General features: G+C 36.1%; 1 protein-coding gene across 2 annotated transcripts in view; it reads left to right on the top strand.

Annotated features, from left to right (window-relative positions):
* atrn (attractin) overlaps nt 1-18,078 on the top strand; it is a 75,742-nt gene that overhangs the window by 31,671 nt on the left and 25,993 nt on the right. The window contains exons 15-26 of one of the 2 annotated variants that reach the window (XM_067385798.1): nt 1,305-1,486; nt 1,643-1,862; nt 2,653-2,838; nt 3,079-3,327; nt 5,820-5,957; nt 6,055-6,148; nt 6,334-6,386; nt 6,635-6,729; nt 7,988-8,066; nt 8,174-8,331; nt 13,357-13,418; nt 14,274-14,352. In XM_067385798.1, coding sequence (XP_067241899.1) covers nt 1,305-1,486; nt 1,643-1,862; nt 2,653-2,838; nt 3,079-3,327; nt 5,820-5,957; nt 6,055-6,148; nt 6,334-6,386; nt 6,635-6,729; nt 7,988-8,066; nt 8,174-8,331; nt 13,357-13,418; nt 14,274-14,352 — 1,595 coding nt within the window. Of the gene's footprint in view, nt 1-1,304; nt 1,487-1,642; nt 1,863-2,652; nt 2,839-3,078; nt 3,328-5,819; nt 5,958-6,054; nt 6,149-6,333; nt 6,387-6,634; nt 6,730-7,987; nt 8,067-8,173; nt 8,332-9,503; nt 9,983-13,356; nt 13,419-14,273; nt 14,353-18,078 lie in introns of those variants that run through there. The other variant, XM_067385799.1, reaches the window with a different exon arrangement.

The following is an 18,078-nucleotide window of genomic DNA, read 5'->3' on the forward strand; positions in this document are numbered from 1 at the left end:
AAGTTTTTTTTTTTTTTAATCTCCCATAGAAAGCAACATAATTACCGGCATTCAAGGTCAAGAAAAGTAATAAAGACATTATTAAAATAGTCAACGTGACTGCAGTGGTTCAACCTTAATGTTATGAAGTGACGAGAATACTTTTTGTGCACAAAAACAAAACAACAACTTTTTTCTCTTCTCTTGGCTGTTAGTCTCCTACGCAGTTGACACAGTGCTTCTGGTTTACGTCAGAACGCCGGCTCAGTATTGGCTGACGCTTTTCACGTGAGCATCACAATGTATGCGTGTGATGCTGACGCAGGAGCCGGCCAATACACTGCGTCAATGGCATAGCACCATCAAAATAAATGTCCACCATGCCATCAAAATAAGTCACAAAAAAAAGAATTGCATTTTACATCACTTCAGAGTTCCTACTCGCGGTGCAAATGCAACCAGGAAAATGGCCCTAGGGGGAACATTAGTTCTCAGGAAACCACACTGGTGGCTAGTTCCTATATCTAAGTTCCTAGAACAACCCAGTGCAAAAGCCACTATTATACCATGCATTTGTTTACTTTTTTAAATTATTTAAAGAATAAACCAAACCAATGAGTTGACATTTGAGACTTAATGCTATAGAAAAGCAATAAAAATATCAGACTGTTTTCAGCTTATTTTTATTTTTATATAAAATACGGCATTCAGTTGCTTCAAACAATGGTATAAAGCTATTCAAAACATCATTCAATGTAAATTGTGATAATCATAATTAATAATCACAATTACAATTAGGGCTGCACGATATATCGCATGAGATTGTCACGCACATTTCGCTAAATCGCCATCACCTGCTTTCAAATGGAGCTGCATTTAATAGACAGCTGTAGTTCACTGACAAGCCACGCAATATGGCGTTCATTATCGAAGGCGATTCATCCGCGATATGAACGCGATATTGCGTGGCTTATCAGTGGTCTACGGCTCTGTCTTTTAAATGCTGCTCCATTTGAAAGCATGTGATGGCGATTTAGCGGTAATCAGGGAACCGGCTTTACTGGCGAAATGTGCGTGACAATCTCATGCGATATATCGTGCAGCCCTAATTACAATTTCAAGGGAATAATCGACAATTAGGATTTTTGTCATAATCGTGCACCCTAATGTGTTGTCTTCTATGTCAAATGCTTGTATTTATTCAATTAATAAAATCATTTGTGATTGGCATTTATGGTCATTTTTGCCCCAAGCCCCTGTTAATTTCTGACCCTGCTCGTACGTTTATCTGGAGCCCTGATAATTGTACTATGTTTGTGTTTTAGGGAGTATCTGCGGGGAGAGTTGGCACCTGGTGGGGAATTCATGTCTGAAGCTGATCACAGCCAAGGACTCATATGACAATGCTAAACTGGTGTGTCGTAGTCACCAGGCGGTGCTGGCATCTCTCACCACACAGAAGAAAGTCCAGTTTGTCCTCAAAGAGATGCACAACAGATCATTGCAAGTGAGTTTGTGGCACACTTTCAAAGTCTTTGGTCTTCATAACATGTAGTTTCTTCGTGGCGTTGTCACCTGGGGTTGTAATGCACTAGTCTGCTTTGGATGTAAAGCCCTTCAAATGTTAAATTGAATTAAACATGAATTGTCTTGTGTGCTGCAGTCAAAAGCACTGATCACCCCATGGGTGGGTCTGAGAAAGATCAATGTCTCCTACTGGTGCTGGGAGGATATGTCCCCCTTTACCAACTCCACGCTGCAATGGTTGCCGGGCGAACCCAGTGACGCTGGTTTTTGTGGGTACCTGGCTGAGCCCACGTTCAACGGACTGAAGGCGGCGACCTGTGTCAACTCTGTGAATGGGAGTCTGTGTGAACGTCCAAGTGAGAAAGATGCACACACACACATACAGCATTTACCCGTATAAATTTTATGATTAACAGAAATTAACAATTTCTATATTTATTATATTATATTATATTATATTATATTATATTATATTATATTATATTATATTATATTATATTATATTATATTATATTATATTATATTATATTATATTATATTATACATTGCCTATTGGCATTTAGATATTTACAAATTTACCTGTAATTATAATTATATTTTATATTAGATTTGTTACATTTAATATTTTACTAATATTTTATATAATTCAAAATTATACTATTTCTTATTTTCAGAAATGATCTATTATATTATATTATATTATATTATATTATATTATATTATATTATATTATATTATATTATATTATATTATATTATATTATATTATATTATATTATATTATAAATTGCCTATTGGCATTTAGATATTTAATAACCTGCAATTATAATCATTATATTTTAAATTAGATTTATTGTATTTAATATTTTACTAATATTTTATATAATAATTTTATATTATTTCTTGTTTTCAAAAATTATTATAATATATTATATCATATTATATTGTTTTTTGCCTACTGGCATCAGTAATTGAAAAACCTTTTATTACCTGTGATTTAATAAATCAGTTGAGCTTTATTATTTGTGCTGATTCTTGATATCAGAATCTTTAAAGGACTTTTTTTTTATTTTGATGTAATCCCCTTTTTTTCTTTCTCATACCTTTTTTTTTCATTCACTCTCTTTCTCTCTCTCTGTTCTTGCAGCGAACCACAGTGTGAAGCAGTGCCGGACGCCCTGTGCCTTGCGCTCTTCCTGCAGCGAGTGCACCAGTGGGAGCTCAGAGTGCATGTGGTGCAGTAACATGAGGCAGTGCGTGGACTCTAATGCTTATGTGGCATCTTTCCCCTACGGCCAGTGCATGGAATGGTACACCATGAACAGCTGCCCACGTACGTCTGGCTCTCATTTAGTAGATTCATGCCTGTCAGCCTGTGTCTTGTTTTCTCTTTGTAAATCAAAGATTGAACATTGGCACGTCATGTGTTTATTGACTTATAATGAATAAAGCAGTCTTTTCAACTGACATAAAATCAATTCAAATTAATAACTTGACACTGCTGTCAAGGGTTCATTTTGAGATGATTGCATTGCATGACCCCCTTTGATAAACTGGTGTGTTTTTATTGCAGCGGAGAATTGTTCTGGCTACAAGACCTGTGGTCACTGTTTGGACCAGCCTGGCTGTGGGTGGTGCACTGATCCCAGCAATACAGGACGAGGCCAGTGTATAGAAGGCTCTTACCGTGGTCCAATCCAAACACTGTTTCACGCTCCTTCATCTTCAGGCCCCTCCCTCATTCCTGCCCCTCAGCCAATGCTGAATGTGAGCTTGTGCCCACTAGAGGGCAACTACAACTGGTCCTTCATCCAGTGCCCAGGTAAAACTTATGTGGCTTATGTGATGTAAGGAGTTGTTTTGTAATGGTTGTTTATGAAATTAACAATGAATGTATGAATGAATATAGCGACGCTTAACTGAATTGGATATCAAAATGTGGTAACACTTTATTTCGATGGTCCACTTTAGACACTCTACTAACTATAAGTAACTGCAACTATGCGTCAACTAACTCTCATTAGAGTATTAGTTGACTGGTAGTAGACTGGTAGGTAAGGGTTTGGGTTAGTAGAATAAGTTAACTAAAGTTACTTATAGTCAGTAGAATGTCATCAAAATAAAGTGTTAGCAGATATTAAGCAAAGAGTCTAATACTAATATTATAATATCTAATACTCTAATGAGAATTAGTTGACATTAAGTTGAAAAGTTACTTATAGTAAGCAGAATGTCTACAGTTGACCATAGTGTTACCCAAAATGTCTCTTTGACTCTGATCTACCTAAAGTGTATATAAAATTAAGCAACTTTGAATAATTTCTTGGCTTTGAAAAATTTGAATAAATACTTGGCTATTAATCTTCCTAATGACATTGTCAGCATTATACTAGTTTCACAATCCCTCCTTGTCTTACCAACTTGTGGTGTAAGACCTTTTAAGGCTGATATGTTTTAATCTCAGTGTTTCCCATTAATTACTAAGACTATGGCGGCCCTCCATAGTCAAATCTGTGCTGTCATAGTTTCATAATGAACCGAAAATATTTTAAAACTTTGTATAATAACACAAAAGGTCTCTAATGTTGTTTTGTGCCATTCCTTTGGCAAAGTATCTGTCAAATGAGCTAAAATAAAATTTCTTTGCATTTGTAAACTTGTTTTCACTGAAATTGTAGTTTTCAGTCTAAATAAAGTCTCAAGGGTTTATCTCTTGCAAGTGTAGAAATTAGGACAAAAGTATTGTAATTTCCCTTCTATAGCATAAAGTAAAATAATATACTTACAAAATATCCAGTTTTATTTATTTTACAATTTATGGCTATTACTGTCATGGAAATAATAATAATAATAATAATTTAAAAAATTATTATTATTATATAGGTGTGTAACGATTCACTCAGCTCAAGATTCGATACGTATCGCGATACTGGATTCATGATACGATACGTATCACAATATTTTGAGCAAAATTAAGAAATGAAACTGAAATTTAAATAACAGATTTATTTCCAAAACATTAACAATTTATAATAACACTGTTGTACATACAACTTTATAAAGAACTTAGAAAATTTCAAGATTTAATTTAACCTTCTGTATGTAAATTAACATGTGACTAGGTGTGTCATTGAACAATAAAACTAAATTTTAACATGAAATTAGAATTAGGATAGCAGAAACCTAAGAGAACTGAACCTGAAAATACAGAATTGTACTATACTTATAAATAATGTAAGCCCTTTTTTACTGGTAAAATCAGACATTTGGCATTATCAGGACCCACAAATATTGTCCCGTTGCATTGTTATACATTATACTCAACATTAAATATAGTAGTTTCAAGTAGTACTGTTACTGGAACTCTATAAACAATCATTTTTCTAACGCAGTACATTCGCGAATTTAGTGCTTTTTTCCACAGGCAAGCCACCCGTGCAGATTATACACTTATGTGATGAGAATATACAATCTAAAATGTCTTGAAACATCATGCTACCAAAACTAAATATAGTATGATATTGTGAGTTAAATTACGCTTTCACTTCAAGGAGTGCCGCTTTAAATGATGTTTGCACTCTCACTTTGAGGAGAGCCGCTCCAGCACGTATGCGTTTCGGATGATCAATGCCAGTACTAATCGCAAAGCATGTCAAAATGACTGTTCCCAAACTTTATTAGTTCATCCAAAATTAAAATTCTTTCTTCATTTACTCACCCTCATGTCGTTTTCGTGTGTTGCGCACACACGTACAGTATGCGTGTTGTAAATCTGTTCATCATATAAAGCCATCATGTCTCCTCAGAAGACTTGGATTTAGATTATACCGCTCGATTTATTATATTTACGATGCCTGTTGACATTATCTTCATTTATGTTTGGAAGATGATCAAAAATCTTATAGGTTTGAAACGACATGAGGGTGAGTACATGATGACAGAATTTTTATATTTTTGAGTGAATTATACTTTATAAATACAGTAAGCTGAGTCTTGGATAAAACTAACTCTATATCGCAAGTCATATTGTTTACATCAACGATACATTTCTCTATATAACGATGTTTCATTACATCCCTATTATTTTTATTTTATTCTAATTGTTTGGCTTCCTAAATCACCAGTGTAAATGCAATGTAGACTGAGACACTATATCACAACTAATATCAAATAGCTGAAAAATACAGCTTTTTTAAAGAAATATTGCACTGGCTCTATTTGTAGCTACTTTCATTGCATTTTGACTTCTGATAAAATAAAATGAATTTTCTTTGAATTGTTCTGTTTTAATCGGTCTGTTCCTCTCTCGTGCAGCGTGCCAGTGTAACGGACACAGCTCTTGTGTCAACGAGAGTGTGTGCGAGAGATGCGAGGACCTCACCACGGGCAAACAGTGCGAGAGCTGCATCTCCGGTTACTATGGCGATCCCACAAACGGGGGCAGCTGTCAGCGTGAGTCTAAACACAAGCCCATGCCAAAATACAGTTGACTTTTGTGGGCCATTTGATCGGGACTCAGCTGTATGTGTGTTTTATTGGTCATTTGCAGCGTGTAAGTGCAACGGCCATGCCAGCATGTGTAACTCTAACAACGGCAAGTGCTTCTGTACCACCAAGGGCATCAAAGGAGACCGCTGCCATGTGTAAGTGTGCGCACACACACTCTCATTCTGCCTCAGTCTCTGGAGGCTTTCTCCACTCTGCCATTAGAAGTAATTTGTCAAATGTACGGCTGATAGCTTATCGTTATCTTGTCTATATCAAACTCTGTTTCTTCTAATTCTACTCATTTTTGCTCTGAGCTCTTTTGTTTCGTTCTGTCTCTCAGGTGTGAGGTAGAGAACCGTTACCAGGGCAACCCTCTGAAGGGAACATGTTATTGTGAGTATGTCAGTGCATCGGCTGATGGCTGTTCATATTGTGGCTATTTAGTCATTTAGTCATTTTCAGAACTACTCATTTTGTCCTTACCTGACTGATCCAGACAGAAACCATAAACCTGTGCACGTTTCAGTTAATCTGTAAAAATATCCCGATTTTAATGTCTCAGAGTAATACTTTTCCTATATTATCTCTGATCCATTTTCTTCTTTCACACACACAACTATACCTTTATCTCTGACGCACAGACACGCTGCTGATAGACTACCAGTTTACCTTCAGTTTGTCACAGGAGGATGACCGGTACTACACTGCCATCAACTTTGTGGCAACTCCGGATGAGGTGCGTTACGCTGAAAAGGTTTCGCTGTTCAGAAAACACATGTTTTTTTTTTTTGTTTTTTCTTCCCCAGAGTTGTACATTCATGGTTAACTGGGTGTCAATAAATCAAGACCTACATCTTACCTTGATTTGTAAACACGATTGATCTTGATATGATCAAATTGAAAACTAATTTGATTGACGTTGAGTCGTACATTTGGTGTTATTGTTATCAATAAAGTTCAGCACTTCACTGTTGAACAGAGGAAAGAGTACATCATGAGTGTGATTTACCAAGGATGTGTTCTTAAGTTAAAATTAGACAGAATGCAGCAAATTTGGGTGTATTACTACCATACACTGTTGTTTATGTATGTACAGTGAGGTCTGCCTCTATAGTTTTGTGTATAGATGTAAAGTTTTGTGGAATAGATTATATAAATATTTAAAATGGGAAACATTATTTTATATTTTATTTTAATATTTCTGGCTTTTATTTTAATAATTCAATATTGTGGATCAAATAAATGCAGACTTGGCGAGAAGAGAAGACTCAACTTTTGAACGATAGTGTAGATACTCAAAATATTTTTATATACGTTTGGAAAAATTCGAAAAATGTTAGCGTTTTTGAAAGAAGTCTCTTATGCTCACCAAGGCTGCATTTATTTAATCAAAAATGCAGTATAAACAGTAATATTGTTAAATATTATTACAATTTTAAATAACTGTTTTCTATATTAATATATATTTTATAATGTAATTTAATCCTGTGATGCAAAGTTGAATTTTCAGCATCATTATTTCAGTCTTCAGTGTCACACTAGTATGATGATTTGCACAAGAAACATTTATTATTATTATTATTATTATTATTATTATGGATTATTATCAGTTTTTGCTGCTTAACATTTTTGTGGAAATGATGATGCCATTCAAACATTTGTTGTAAGTATAAATAAATAAATAAATATATTAATTAATTAATTGAACTTTCTATTCATCAAAGAATCCTGAGAAGAAAAAAAAAAAAGTATCACCATTTGCACATAAATATTAAGCGGCACAACTGTTTTGCTGAAAATTCAGCTTTGCCATCACAGGAATAAGTTACTTTTTAAAATATATTCAAATAGAAAACAGTTCTTTTCATTTGTAATATTTCACAATATTAATGTAGTTTTGATTAAATGAATAAAAGTGTGCATTTTATTTATTTATTTATTTATTTATTTATTTATTTATTTATTTATTTATTTATTTTGGATTTCTCTTGCAGCAAAACCGAGACCTGGACATGTTCATTAATGCCTCGAAAAATTTTAACCTCAACATCACATGGGCAACCAGCTTTGCAGGTATGGACCCCCAACATGTTCAACATTGTGAGCACATCATAAATGATCTGTGCATTCAGTTGAATCTCTTTCTTCCTCTCACCTTGCCTTTCTTCCTTTCTGTGCAGCTGGGACTCAAGCTGGTGAGGAAATCCCTATAGTCTCCCGCAGCAACATAAAGGAGTTCAAGGATAGTTTCTCCAACGAGAAGTTCGATTTCCGTAGCAATGCCAACATTACCTTCTACGTTTATGTCAGCAACTTCACCTGGCCAGTCAAAATCCAGGTGAGAGGAGTTATTGTGTTTGGTGACATACACAGAGAAAATGTCATGACTGTGTGTGTGTGTGTGTGTGTGTGTGTGTGTGTGTGTGTGTGTGTGTGTGTGTGAGTGCCACGTAAATATCAGCAAGGGTCTTTGTGTTTTGTTTTGCTATCTTATCCATTCCTTCTGTCTATAAATTCACAGAGGCCGTGTCCTTTTTTTTTTCTTTTCATATATCTTTGGCCTTTCTGTCTGGTCTGGAAATGATTTGGCAGAGCTTTCCTTTCCCTCCCTCTTCTCTTCTGCTCTCCTCCTCTTTTCCTTTCCCCCTCCTCTCTTCCTTTGCTTTGGAAAGTGATCTAGCTTACCCTCCTGTGCTCGAATGCTGAAACTCAAGAGTTTGTGTTTGATTGTCCGTCCACTATTCTAGAGCACGTTCTCTCCTCAGCTCATGGAGAAAGGGTGAATTTCACAGGTAACGCTTACTGTCTCTCTCGCTCGCCTTTCCCTTCTCTAACTGACCTTTGGATTCCACGTTTTATCTAGCGGAGAATGTTTGTGCGGATCTGAGAGCGAATATGGGCAGAGGGGTCGTGCCGTGGTAACTTTGGAGGACAGAGGGGCTTTTGTCAAGAGTTAGAGGAGAACGACGAGAGAGTTTGGGCTGGAGAAAAATGCAGCGCTCAAAACCTGCTCTGTAAACATGGCAGACTAAGAATGTCAGAAGGAATGTTAAGTTGAAACACATGGTTATTATTGAGAGAGAGAGACTGAGGGAAGAGCCTGACAGGAATAAGAGAGATCAGAAAGTTCAGAAGAGGCACAATTCCAGCCTTCTGTTTCTGCCTCTTGTTTTCTTTTTGCCTGTGGTCAAAGAGTCTGTGCGGCCTGACTGTGTAGTTTTTGGCCGGTGGAATGGAAGTGTGTATGCGTGTGAATCTAAACAGGAGTATAGTAGGAGCATTCATGTGCTGAGTTTCTGTGTGTGAATGTTATTTAAAAGCAAAATTTGGTTGAATCTCACAAAAACATTTACAAGTTTCATCTCACCCCCAAATCAAAAGATTCATCATTTTGCATTAAGAAAACGATTTACTTATTAATTTAGACATTCACTATGGGTTTGTGCATTTGTGCATAATGAAGCTTGGGCATTTTACTTTTTCATTATTCTCAATGGTTATTCTCATTAGATCTCCTTTACTGGAAAATAGAAGGTGCGTTCTGACTGACAGGGTCCCTACTCCCTGAGCATGGGATGTCCGTTGAAGTGGACTTTCATTTGGAATGCCCTGCAATGTCTTCAAAGAACGTCAACGACGGGGTCGAATTTAAAATACATACACAATACATATACAAAGCACACATTATACATCTAATGTAATATAATCAAAACTTATATGTTTATTATATACTTGTATGACTAATGCATCTATTAATTGGCTATTAACAGATTTGAAGTTGTGCTAACTGTCATGCCACATGAAAATAAATTCTCATTTGGTCAACTATTTGCATATGTGTTCTTAATTTAATTGTAGGGGTCTCATTTTGTGCGTTTTCTGTAGTCTCTGTAGTCGCCACAAGCTCCGAAAACAGCAATAAAAACAAACTGGTGCAGCCTGGACCACGAAACATAATAAACATGCTCCAGCCAATAACAGACGAGAATGATTTTAAATGCGCGTTCATGACTGTTTCAGGAAGCACGGAGGGGAGGAGGAGGAGGAGGAGGGAGGGTCTAGCTAGCCTCTGTTTTGTTTGACAACACTTCGAACGTCAACAGGAAGTTACTCCACCCAGGATCACTTAGAGCACATTTTAAGATGGTGAAATACCCTGTGAAGTCCACTTCGCAGTCCACGTATGGAACACACCTATAGTGATAAAAAACACATTTTGTGTGTATATATAATATAATATAATATAATATAATATAATATAATATAATATAATATAATATAATATAATATAATATAATATAATATGTGTGTAAATATAATGCTGTACAACAAATGCTACCACTGTGTTTAAAAAGAATCTAAATAATAATATAATAATTGTCCGCATGCCGTTCCACACCCGTAAGACCTTCGTTAATCTTTGGAACACAAATTAAGATATTTTAGTTGAAATCCGATGGCTCTGCTCCGATTGGGAGCAATGACATTTCCTCTCTCAAGATCCATAAAGGTACTAAAAACATATTTAAATCAGTTCATGTGAGTACAGTGGTTCAATATTAATATTCTAAAGCGACGAGAATATTTTTGGAGCGCCAAAAAAAAACTAAATAAAGACTTATATAGTGATGGCCGATTTCAAAACACTGCTTCAGGAAGCATCGGAGCACAAATTAATCATTGAATCGAATCATGATTCGGATCGCGTGTCAAACTGCCAACGGCTGAAATCACGTGACTTTGGCGCTCCAAACCGCTGATTCGATACACAGATTCATAACGCTCCGATGCTTCCTGAAGCAGTGTTTTGAAATCGGCCATCACTAAATAAGTCGTTATTTAGTTATTTTTGACGCTCCAAAAATATTCTCGTTGCTTTATAATATTAATATTGAACCACTGAACGAACATGAACCGATTTAAATATGTTTTTAGTACACTAATGGATCTTGCGAGAGGAAATGTCATTGCTTGCTATGCAGGCCTCATTGAGTCATTGGATTTCAACTAAAATATCTTAATTTATGTTCCGAAGATTAATGAAAGTTTTACGGGTGTGGAACGACATGAGGGTGAGTAATTAATGATAGAATTTTCATTTTTGGGTGAACTAACCCTTTAAATGTCACAGTACATTTTTATTTTTATTTTTTTTCTCGGGTGAAATATGACTGAAGTCGCTTTTTCATTGGAACATTGGAAATTAATGCTGTTTGTCGGAAACCATGGAAAGGCAGGTTTAGACATATTTTTGACAGGTTTTGTGAGATTCAACCACTTTAGAAACATCTAGACTCAACTTTGTTCTTTCAGCCCAGTTTAATGTTCAGAGACAAGTCAGCTACTCGTAGGTTGACTTCACAAGGAGCATCATGCTTTAAAAACATTGATCTGGTTTGGGACACATATTTGCATTTCCTAGTGATTCAGAAATGACACACTTCTCCATTAAACTGACTAGATATTTGCGCTTGTTTGATTCTACAGGCTTGACGATTTCTGTTTGTATTCAGCTTGATTGTGACATGGGTTTCCGTTAACATCCTCCTCCACAGCCCACACGAAACAAAGCGTATTTCAGTTATACTAAATAGCTAAACTTGGCAGGTGTACTAGAATGTTCTCTCTTGGTTAGTTTGCGTAAGCCACATCATTATCCCCAGATTTATGACTAACAAGCTATATTTAGTGTTTACGTCACACACACACACCACATGAATGCCCGTGTGAGACACAGATTGTCATGTGTGAATGACAGTGATAGTTGGATTGCTATTGTTTTATGTTGAATGTGTGTGGGTATCAGTGTATGCTGGAGCTGTGAGTCAGGACCCGTTTGTCTTTGAGACTGTGTGTCTGAGCATGAGGAGGTTGTGTGGCGTGTGAGAGAGGCCGTATCAGTGCACAGCATCTGCTCAATGAGAGCTCTGTGTGAATTCACCCTCCATGCTGTGGACGTCTGGCATGCTCTCTTTTACCCTGTTCTCTGTCTCCCTCGCTGAAAATCCTGTGCTTATTTTGGAAATGCCTGGAGGAATAGAGAGGGAAGAGTAAGCTTGTTTGAAAGCAGGTGAAAGATGGAGAGAAAATGACAGTATTTTAAAGTGGAACTGTCTCAGTGTACCATAAAAAAGGCAGAGTCTAGGGGACACCTGAGACTGTGCATCCCTAAAAAGAGGGACGGAAAGTGATGTAACTGTTAGAAGCTGTTGCACTGCTAATTTCATGTGGGGAAAGGATCATTATAAACACTATGTTAACATAATTGTGGCCTTGTTCCGCGTTTCACACGTTGGGTTAGTAATTTAATTAATCCGGGCTAATCAGGGTTTTTTTATTATTTCATGCTGTAAACCCTTGGTTAACGTTTTCGTTTGCATATTTACAAGGTTAATGACACTGATTGGATAAGTACAGAACACAGTGAGCATGTGACCGGTTTTAATAACAGCTTGACATTGACAATCTGGGTTAATGTTGACTTGTAAATTTCTTCTGGTTGTCTTATATACACTGCAAACCCGAATAAGTTTGGCTAACTCAAAAAATGTAAGGATATCAGTTACATACATTTTTTCTGAGTTAGTAGTACCCATACATGTTAATTTCTCCAGAGTTGGCTAAGTCATTAACACAAAAGATTTAGTTAATTAACATTTTATTTTGAGTTCTTGCAAATCACATGAGTTATTTATTCTGAAAAATACTAGAAAGAAAGAAAAACAGAAGGAAACCACAGAGGAGTGTTTGTCATCGCTTTTCAGGGTTTTTTTTCCTTCCTTAGATACTAAAAACAATGTGCAAAAGTTGTACAAGTGCTGTATGAATATTTAATGAAGCAAGCACTGTAGAAGTTTTTTGATTGGTTGCCTGTTGTTAATAACTCAAATGCTGCAGTGTTTCCACGCTCTGTATTAGAGGTTTTCAAATTGTAAAAAATAAATAAATAATAAAAAGTAACATTCAACTAACTAGATTAAATTAAATTATTAAAATAAATAAATGGTAAAAAAAAAAAAAGAAAAAAAAAGTGATATTTAAATGAAAAATAAAATGATTAAAATAAATGCCAAAAAAAATAACATTTACATTATACAAATAATGTGATTACTTATTATTTTAATTAGAATGGAAAGTCTGAAACTAGAGAGAAGCTCTTTTCTATTGATTGTGTGTGAGTGTATAGAGAGAGAAAGAGAGAGGGATGTTCATGTAGCAGCAGGGGGCAGTATTGGTTCAGTCAGAAACGAAACATTTGCTCCCATGGCCTGTTTAGAAAAACTAAAAGCACATACACTCATACATAAGCATGAAAATGAATGCTTTTCTCACTATTTAACACCCGTTTCTCTTTCCTTCTCAGATCGCTTTCTCTCAACACAGTAACTTCATGGATTTGGTTCAGTTCTTTGTCACATTCTTCAGGTAAGACACTTTGCCGGTGTAATAAGCACCCACATGAATTACTAGTGAAGTCTTTGATGAACTTCACAGATATTCTGACCTTCTACAATCTAAATGCTGTACATTTTTATGATAGTAGTTGGGGTGTTTTTGGGGGTGTGATATGGCTCTAGGCTCTAATTCACCTCTTGAAGACCTGCTGTAATATGTTATTGATTAAGGAAACAGGTGGCGTAGACCATATATACGGCAAATTCACCCAATGTTTCCGTCACATACACACTTTTTCTCACATGTATTAAAAATTTTAGTTCGTACTGATTCACAAACAGCAGAAGGGTGATTAAAAGATGCGGTCATGCATCATGCCTAAGACATATATGATACACACACTGCACGTAACACACTTACACCAAGCAGTGGCTGTGGTTGGCCATGGTTCCTCATCATTAGTTATGTCAGCTCAGCTATGATAAATTACACCAACTCTTCATAGCCTTGGTCTGTGTGATTGTGTGTGGGGGTGAGCTATTCCCAAGACCCAGAGCGAATGTATTTCAGCTCTGCACACACCTGCACTTATAAGTTATAAACATGCACCTACACAGTTATGATTCCCTCACATACAGCCCAGCTCTCCTATACACGGGAGGCGCATCATGAGCTTTGGCCCCGTTACCATGAGGATACCAACACTTCTGATCTTTAGCACACATGCGGATGTGAAACTACCTCTAATCCATTAAACATGAGCTGCCCCGTTGTGTGTGCTTGAGATCAATGGCTCATTGGAACGTGGTTGTTCCATTGTTTTCCATAATGGAACATCCAAAAACCTTAACATTTGTCTTCTTCCTCTCCATGTCTTGTGTGTAGCTGTTTCCTGTCCTTGCTTCTGGTGGCAGCAGTAGTATGGAAGATAAAACAGAGTTGCTGGGCATCACGGCGCAGAGAGGTCAGTGCTGTAACCTCTCCCATGTTACCTGTGGAATCTCTTTGACTTTCCCTGCCGCATGATTGTCTACCCACCCTATTAAAGGGTTAGTTCACCCAAAAATGAAAATTCTGTCATTTATTATTCACCCTCATGCCGTTCCACACCTGTAAGACCTTCATTCATCTTCGGAACACAAATTAAGATATTTTAGTTGAAATCCGATGGCTCCGTGAGCCTCCATAGGGAGCAATGACACTTCCTCTCTCAAGATTCATAAAGGTACTACAAACATTTTTAAATTGGTTCATGTGAGTACAGTGGTTCAATATTAATATTATAAAGGGACGAGAATATTTTTGGTGCACCAAAAAAAACAAAATAACGACTTATATAGTGATGGCCGATTTCAAAACACTGCTTCAGGAAGCTTTGGAGCACAAATGAGTCGGTGTGTGACAGCCATTGACTTCCATAATAGGAAAAAAATAAAATAAAAAATACTATGGAAGTCATTGGCTACCATCAACTTTCTGGTTACCAACATTCTTTTAAAATATCTTCTTTTGTGTTCGACTGAAGAAAGAAACTCATACAGGTTTGGAACAATTTGAGGGTGAATAAATGTTGACAATTTTTTGGTGAACTATCCCTATAGGCACAATATATAAGGTTTTTTCAGTAAAATATCCAAAAACCACTAGGCCAGTGTTATATATTTTGTTCAGTGAGCACTTATAATATCCCAAATGTTTTCAACTATTTGTAAATCGTGAGAAAATTGCGATTTTTAACCAAGGCTCCGGGAAGAGTGAGGAGTCGCCTGTCAATGGCATCATATCCGCATTACCTTCGGTTTCTGGTTTTATTTTGTAGAAACCATGGAAACACCAAAGAAACTTTAATATATTACATGTTTTATTAGACAAGGCAACAACTGTTTGGTTACATTTATAGACGGAAAACATAATTTTCAACAGTCAAATGTATCTAATATGATAAACAGTGCTGCGTTACCTCATACACTTAATCGGAAGAAGCTTAAGCGGCGACTGCCGCACAATAAAAGTTCTGCTGCTTGCGAGGCGTGTGTCGCATTTGTCTCTCAATAGCAATCATTGCAGTGATCTTGTTCAGCTCCAACTTCACTTGGCCCTGCGCTGCTTCATACTATAGTAATGTTAATAATCTCATCCATGAACATGATTTCTGCCAGAGTCCCGTCCCGATTCTTTTCCACCGGCTGTGAGGTGAAGACGACATTTCCCAAGATTCCATGCTCAAACTCTGCATCATCAAGCTATAACTTTGTTTTGAATAAGAGGACCTCTGCCTCTGGGAAAAAAAAAAAAAAAAAGTTGTTGCTTTAAAGGTGCCCAAGAACATGTTTTCAAAAGATGTAATATAAGTCTTAGTTGTCCCCTGAATGTGTCTGTGAAGTTTCAGCTCAAAATACCCCATACCCCAATTTTTTTAACTGCCTATTTTGGGGCATCATTATAAATGCGCCAATTTATGCAGCGCAGCCCCTTTAAATCTCGCGCTCTTCGCCCCACGGAGCTCGCACTTGCCTTAAACAGCTATATACAAAGTTCACACGGCTAATATAACCCTCAAAATGGATCTTTTACAAAGCGTTCATCATGCAGCATGTCTAATTGTGTAAGTATTGTATTTATTTGGATGTTTACATTTAATTCTGAATGAGTTTGATAGTGCTCCGTGGCTAACGGCTAATGCTACACTGTTGGAGAGATTTATAAAGAATGAAGTTGTTTATGAATTATACAGACTGCAAGTGTTTAAAAAATGAAAATAACGACAGTCTTGTCTCCGTGAATACAGTAAGAAACGATGATAACTTTAACGTAACAGTCGTTGCTATGTTGAGATTCACCTGTTCTTCGGAGGTCTTTTAAACAAATGAGATTTATATAAGGAGGAGGAAACAAAGGAGTTTGAGACTCATTGTATGTCTCTTCCATGTACTGAACTCTTGTTATTTAACTATGCCGAGGTAAATTCAATTTTTGAATCTAGGGCACCTTTAATTTGTAACTTTAGCACAGCTTGTTCAACCGGCCCCTGCTGATTAGCAAAGCATCTCAAAATGTGCAAATATTGGACAATTAGTTGGTATATCTGTTACAGTCTGTATTAGTTTTTATATTAGTCTGTATATCTGGTTTTCTACACCATGTTACTTCATGTTACTTTAGCGCTTTTGAAATAGTCTAATATAAACTTGTATTTTTTGATCTGTTTGAAACGTGATATACCATTAATGTACATTTAACATTTTGTTGATTGTCGCAAAATTAGTTAATTCATTTATTCATAGATGCAAACTCCTCACCTTTCAGTGACAACTTACCTTTTTGAGATCAAAATAGTGAACTTATGGGATTTGCAAAGATCGAATGAGAAAGTGTTTTTATTGGGAGGTGGGGGTTAGTTGTGAACTTACAAGGGGTAAATAAGGAACTGGTTGTTTCCTTTACTCTTTACTTTAAAAACTATGTATATAAAGGGTAATTTATGTATTTGAGGTCTGAGATGTGGGAACGGTAAGAGAGGGCAAACAGTTTACATTTCAGCTCAGTATTGCCGTCTAATCAGCCAATATTATATTAAATAGCCTGCGTAGCACTTTATCTTTTATAACATGAGACTTTGACCAAATGTATTCAATCTTGATTTTGGTAAAATGCAACAGTTTTTATTTTTTTCATGTAAAATTACAGTTTTGGACATAAATTTAGACTTTAACTAAAAAAGTCATAAATAATAACAATCCCTTAAAGTAACTACAAATGAGCATGTAAACCAAATATTTTCCATGCGGACCATGCCCCCGCTCCACGCAATGTTCTCACCTTTTTTTCCCCCTTACCTGTTTGCATCCCTGTTTATTACATTGTGGTCAGTTTTAATAAAAAGAAAAAAAAAAAAAAGTGCTGGAATATGAACCTTGATTTTACAGCCCCCACCGGGACTGAAGAGGTTTGGTTTTGAAAGGTTTCAAGAGGCCATTTTAAGCCACACAGGGGTGTTTATAAGGGCTAATGTGAGTGTCTTTTAAAGGACCCTCTTCACCATCTGGCTTAGTGAAGTGCTCTCATCCAATAAAATGGTAATACTTTTTCCTCTCTTTCACGCAACAATCAAACACCCATTCACATGCGTACCTGCACATCACTTCCTATCTCAGCCTTGCACGTTAAAGTTTTGTACTCTTCTGACCCTTAGCTTCAAGCATGACTTTTACTAATGATCTCCATGGCAACCAGACATAGAAGGCTAATTTAGGGTTAGCATAACCCATCAGACAAACTAAAGTGTTCTTGAGTCAAAGACTAGAAGGGGTTTTTAAGCATCATAAAAATAATTTTAATACAGCTTTAAATTTAGTTTTTCCTCATACGTTAGAATGTGTCCTGTTTAATTATATATTTTTCTGTGCAAAAAAATTACCATTATACATTTTTTTTTTTTTGCCCTGAGTTACCCACTAAAATCTCATTCAGTGATAACAATAGTTTTATATAACAGATCTTTCATTTTTTTATTTAAAACAAGAATCATTTGATGACATATTAAAAGACTTCTTATTTAAGCATCACAGTGCAGCCCCCAAATACTAATGAATTGTAATTTTTAAATCTTTATACTACATTGTTCCCCCTTTTGCAGTGTGTTTAGTATTAGTCTGTTTCATTAAATTAGTTTTAATAATATTCCTGTGTA

Source organism: Chanodichthys erythropterus, chromosome 5 (genome assembly GCF_024489055.1).
Source record: "Chanodichthys erythropterus isolate Z2021 chromosome 5, ASM2448905v1, whole genome shotgun sequence".
NCBI classification, from domain to species: Eukaryota; Metazoa; Chordata; class Actinopteri; order Cypriniformes; family Xenocyprididae; genus Chanodichthys; species Chanodichthys erythropterus.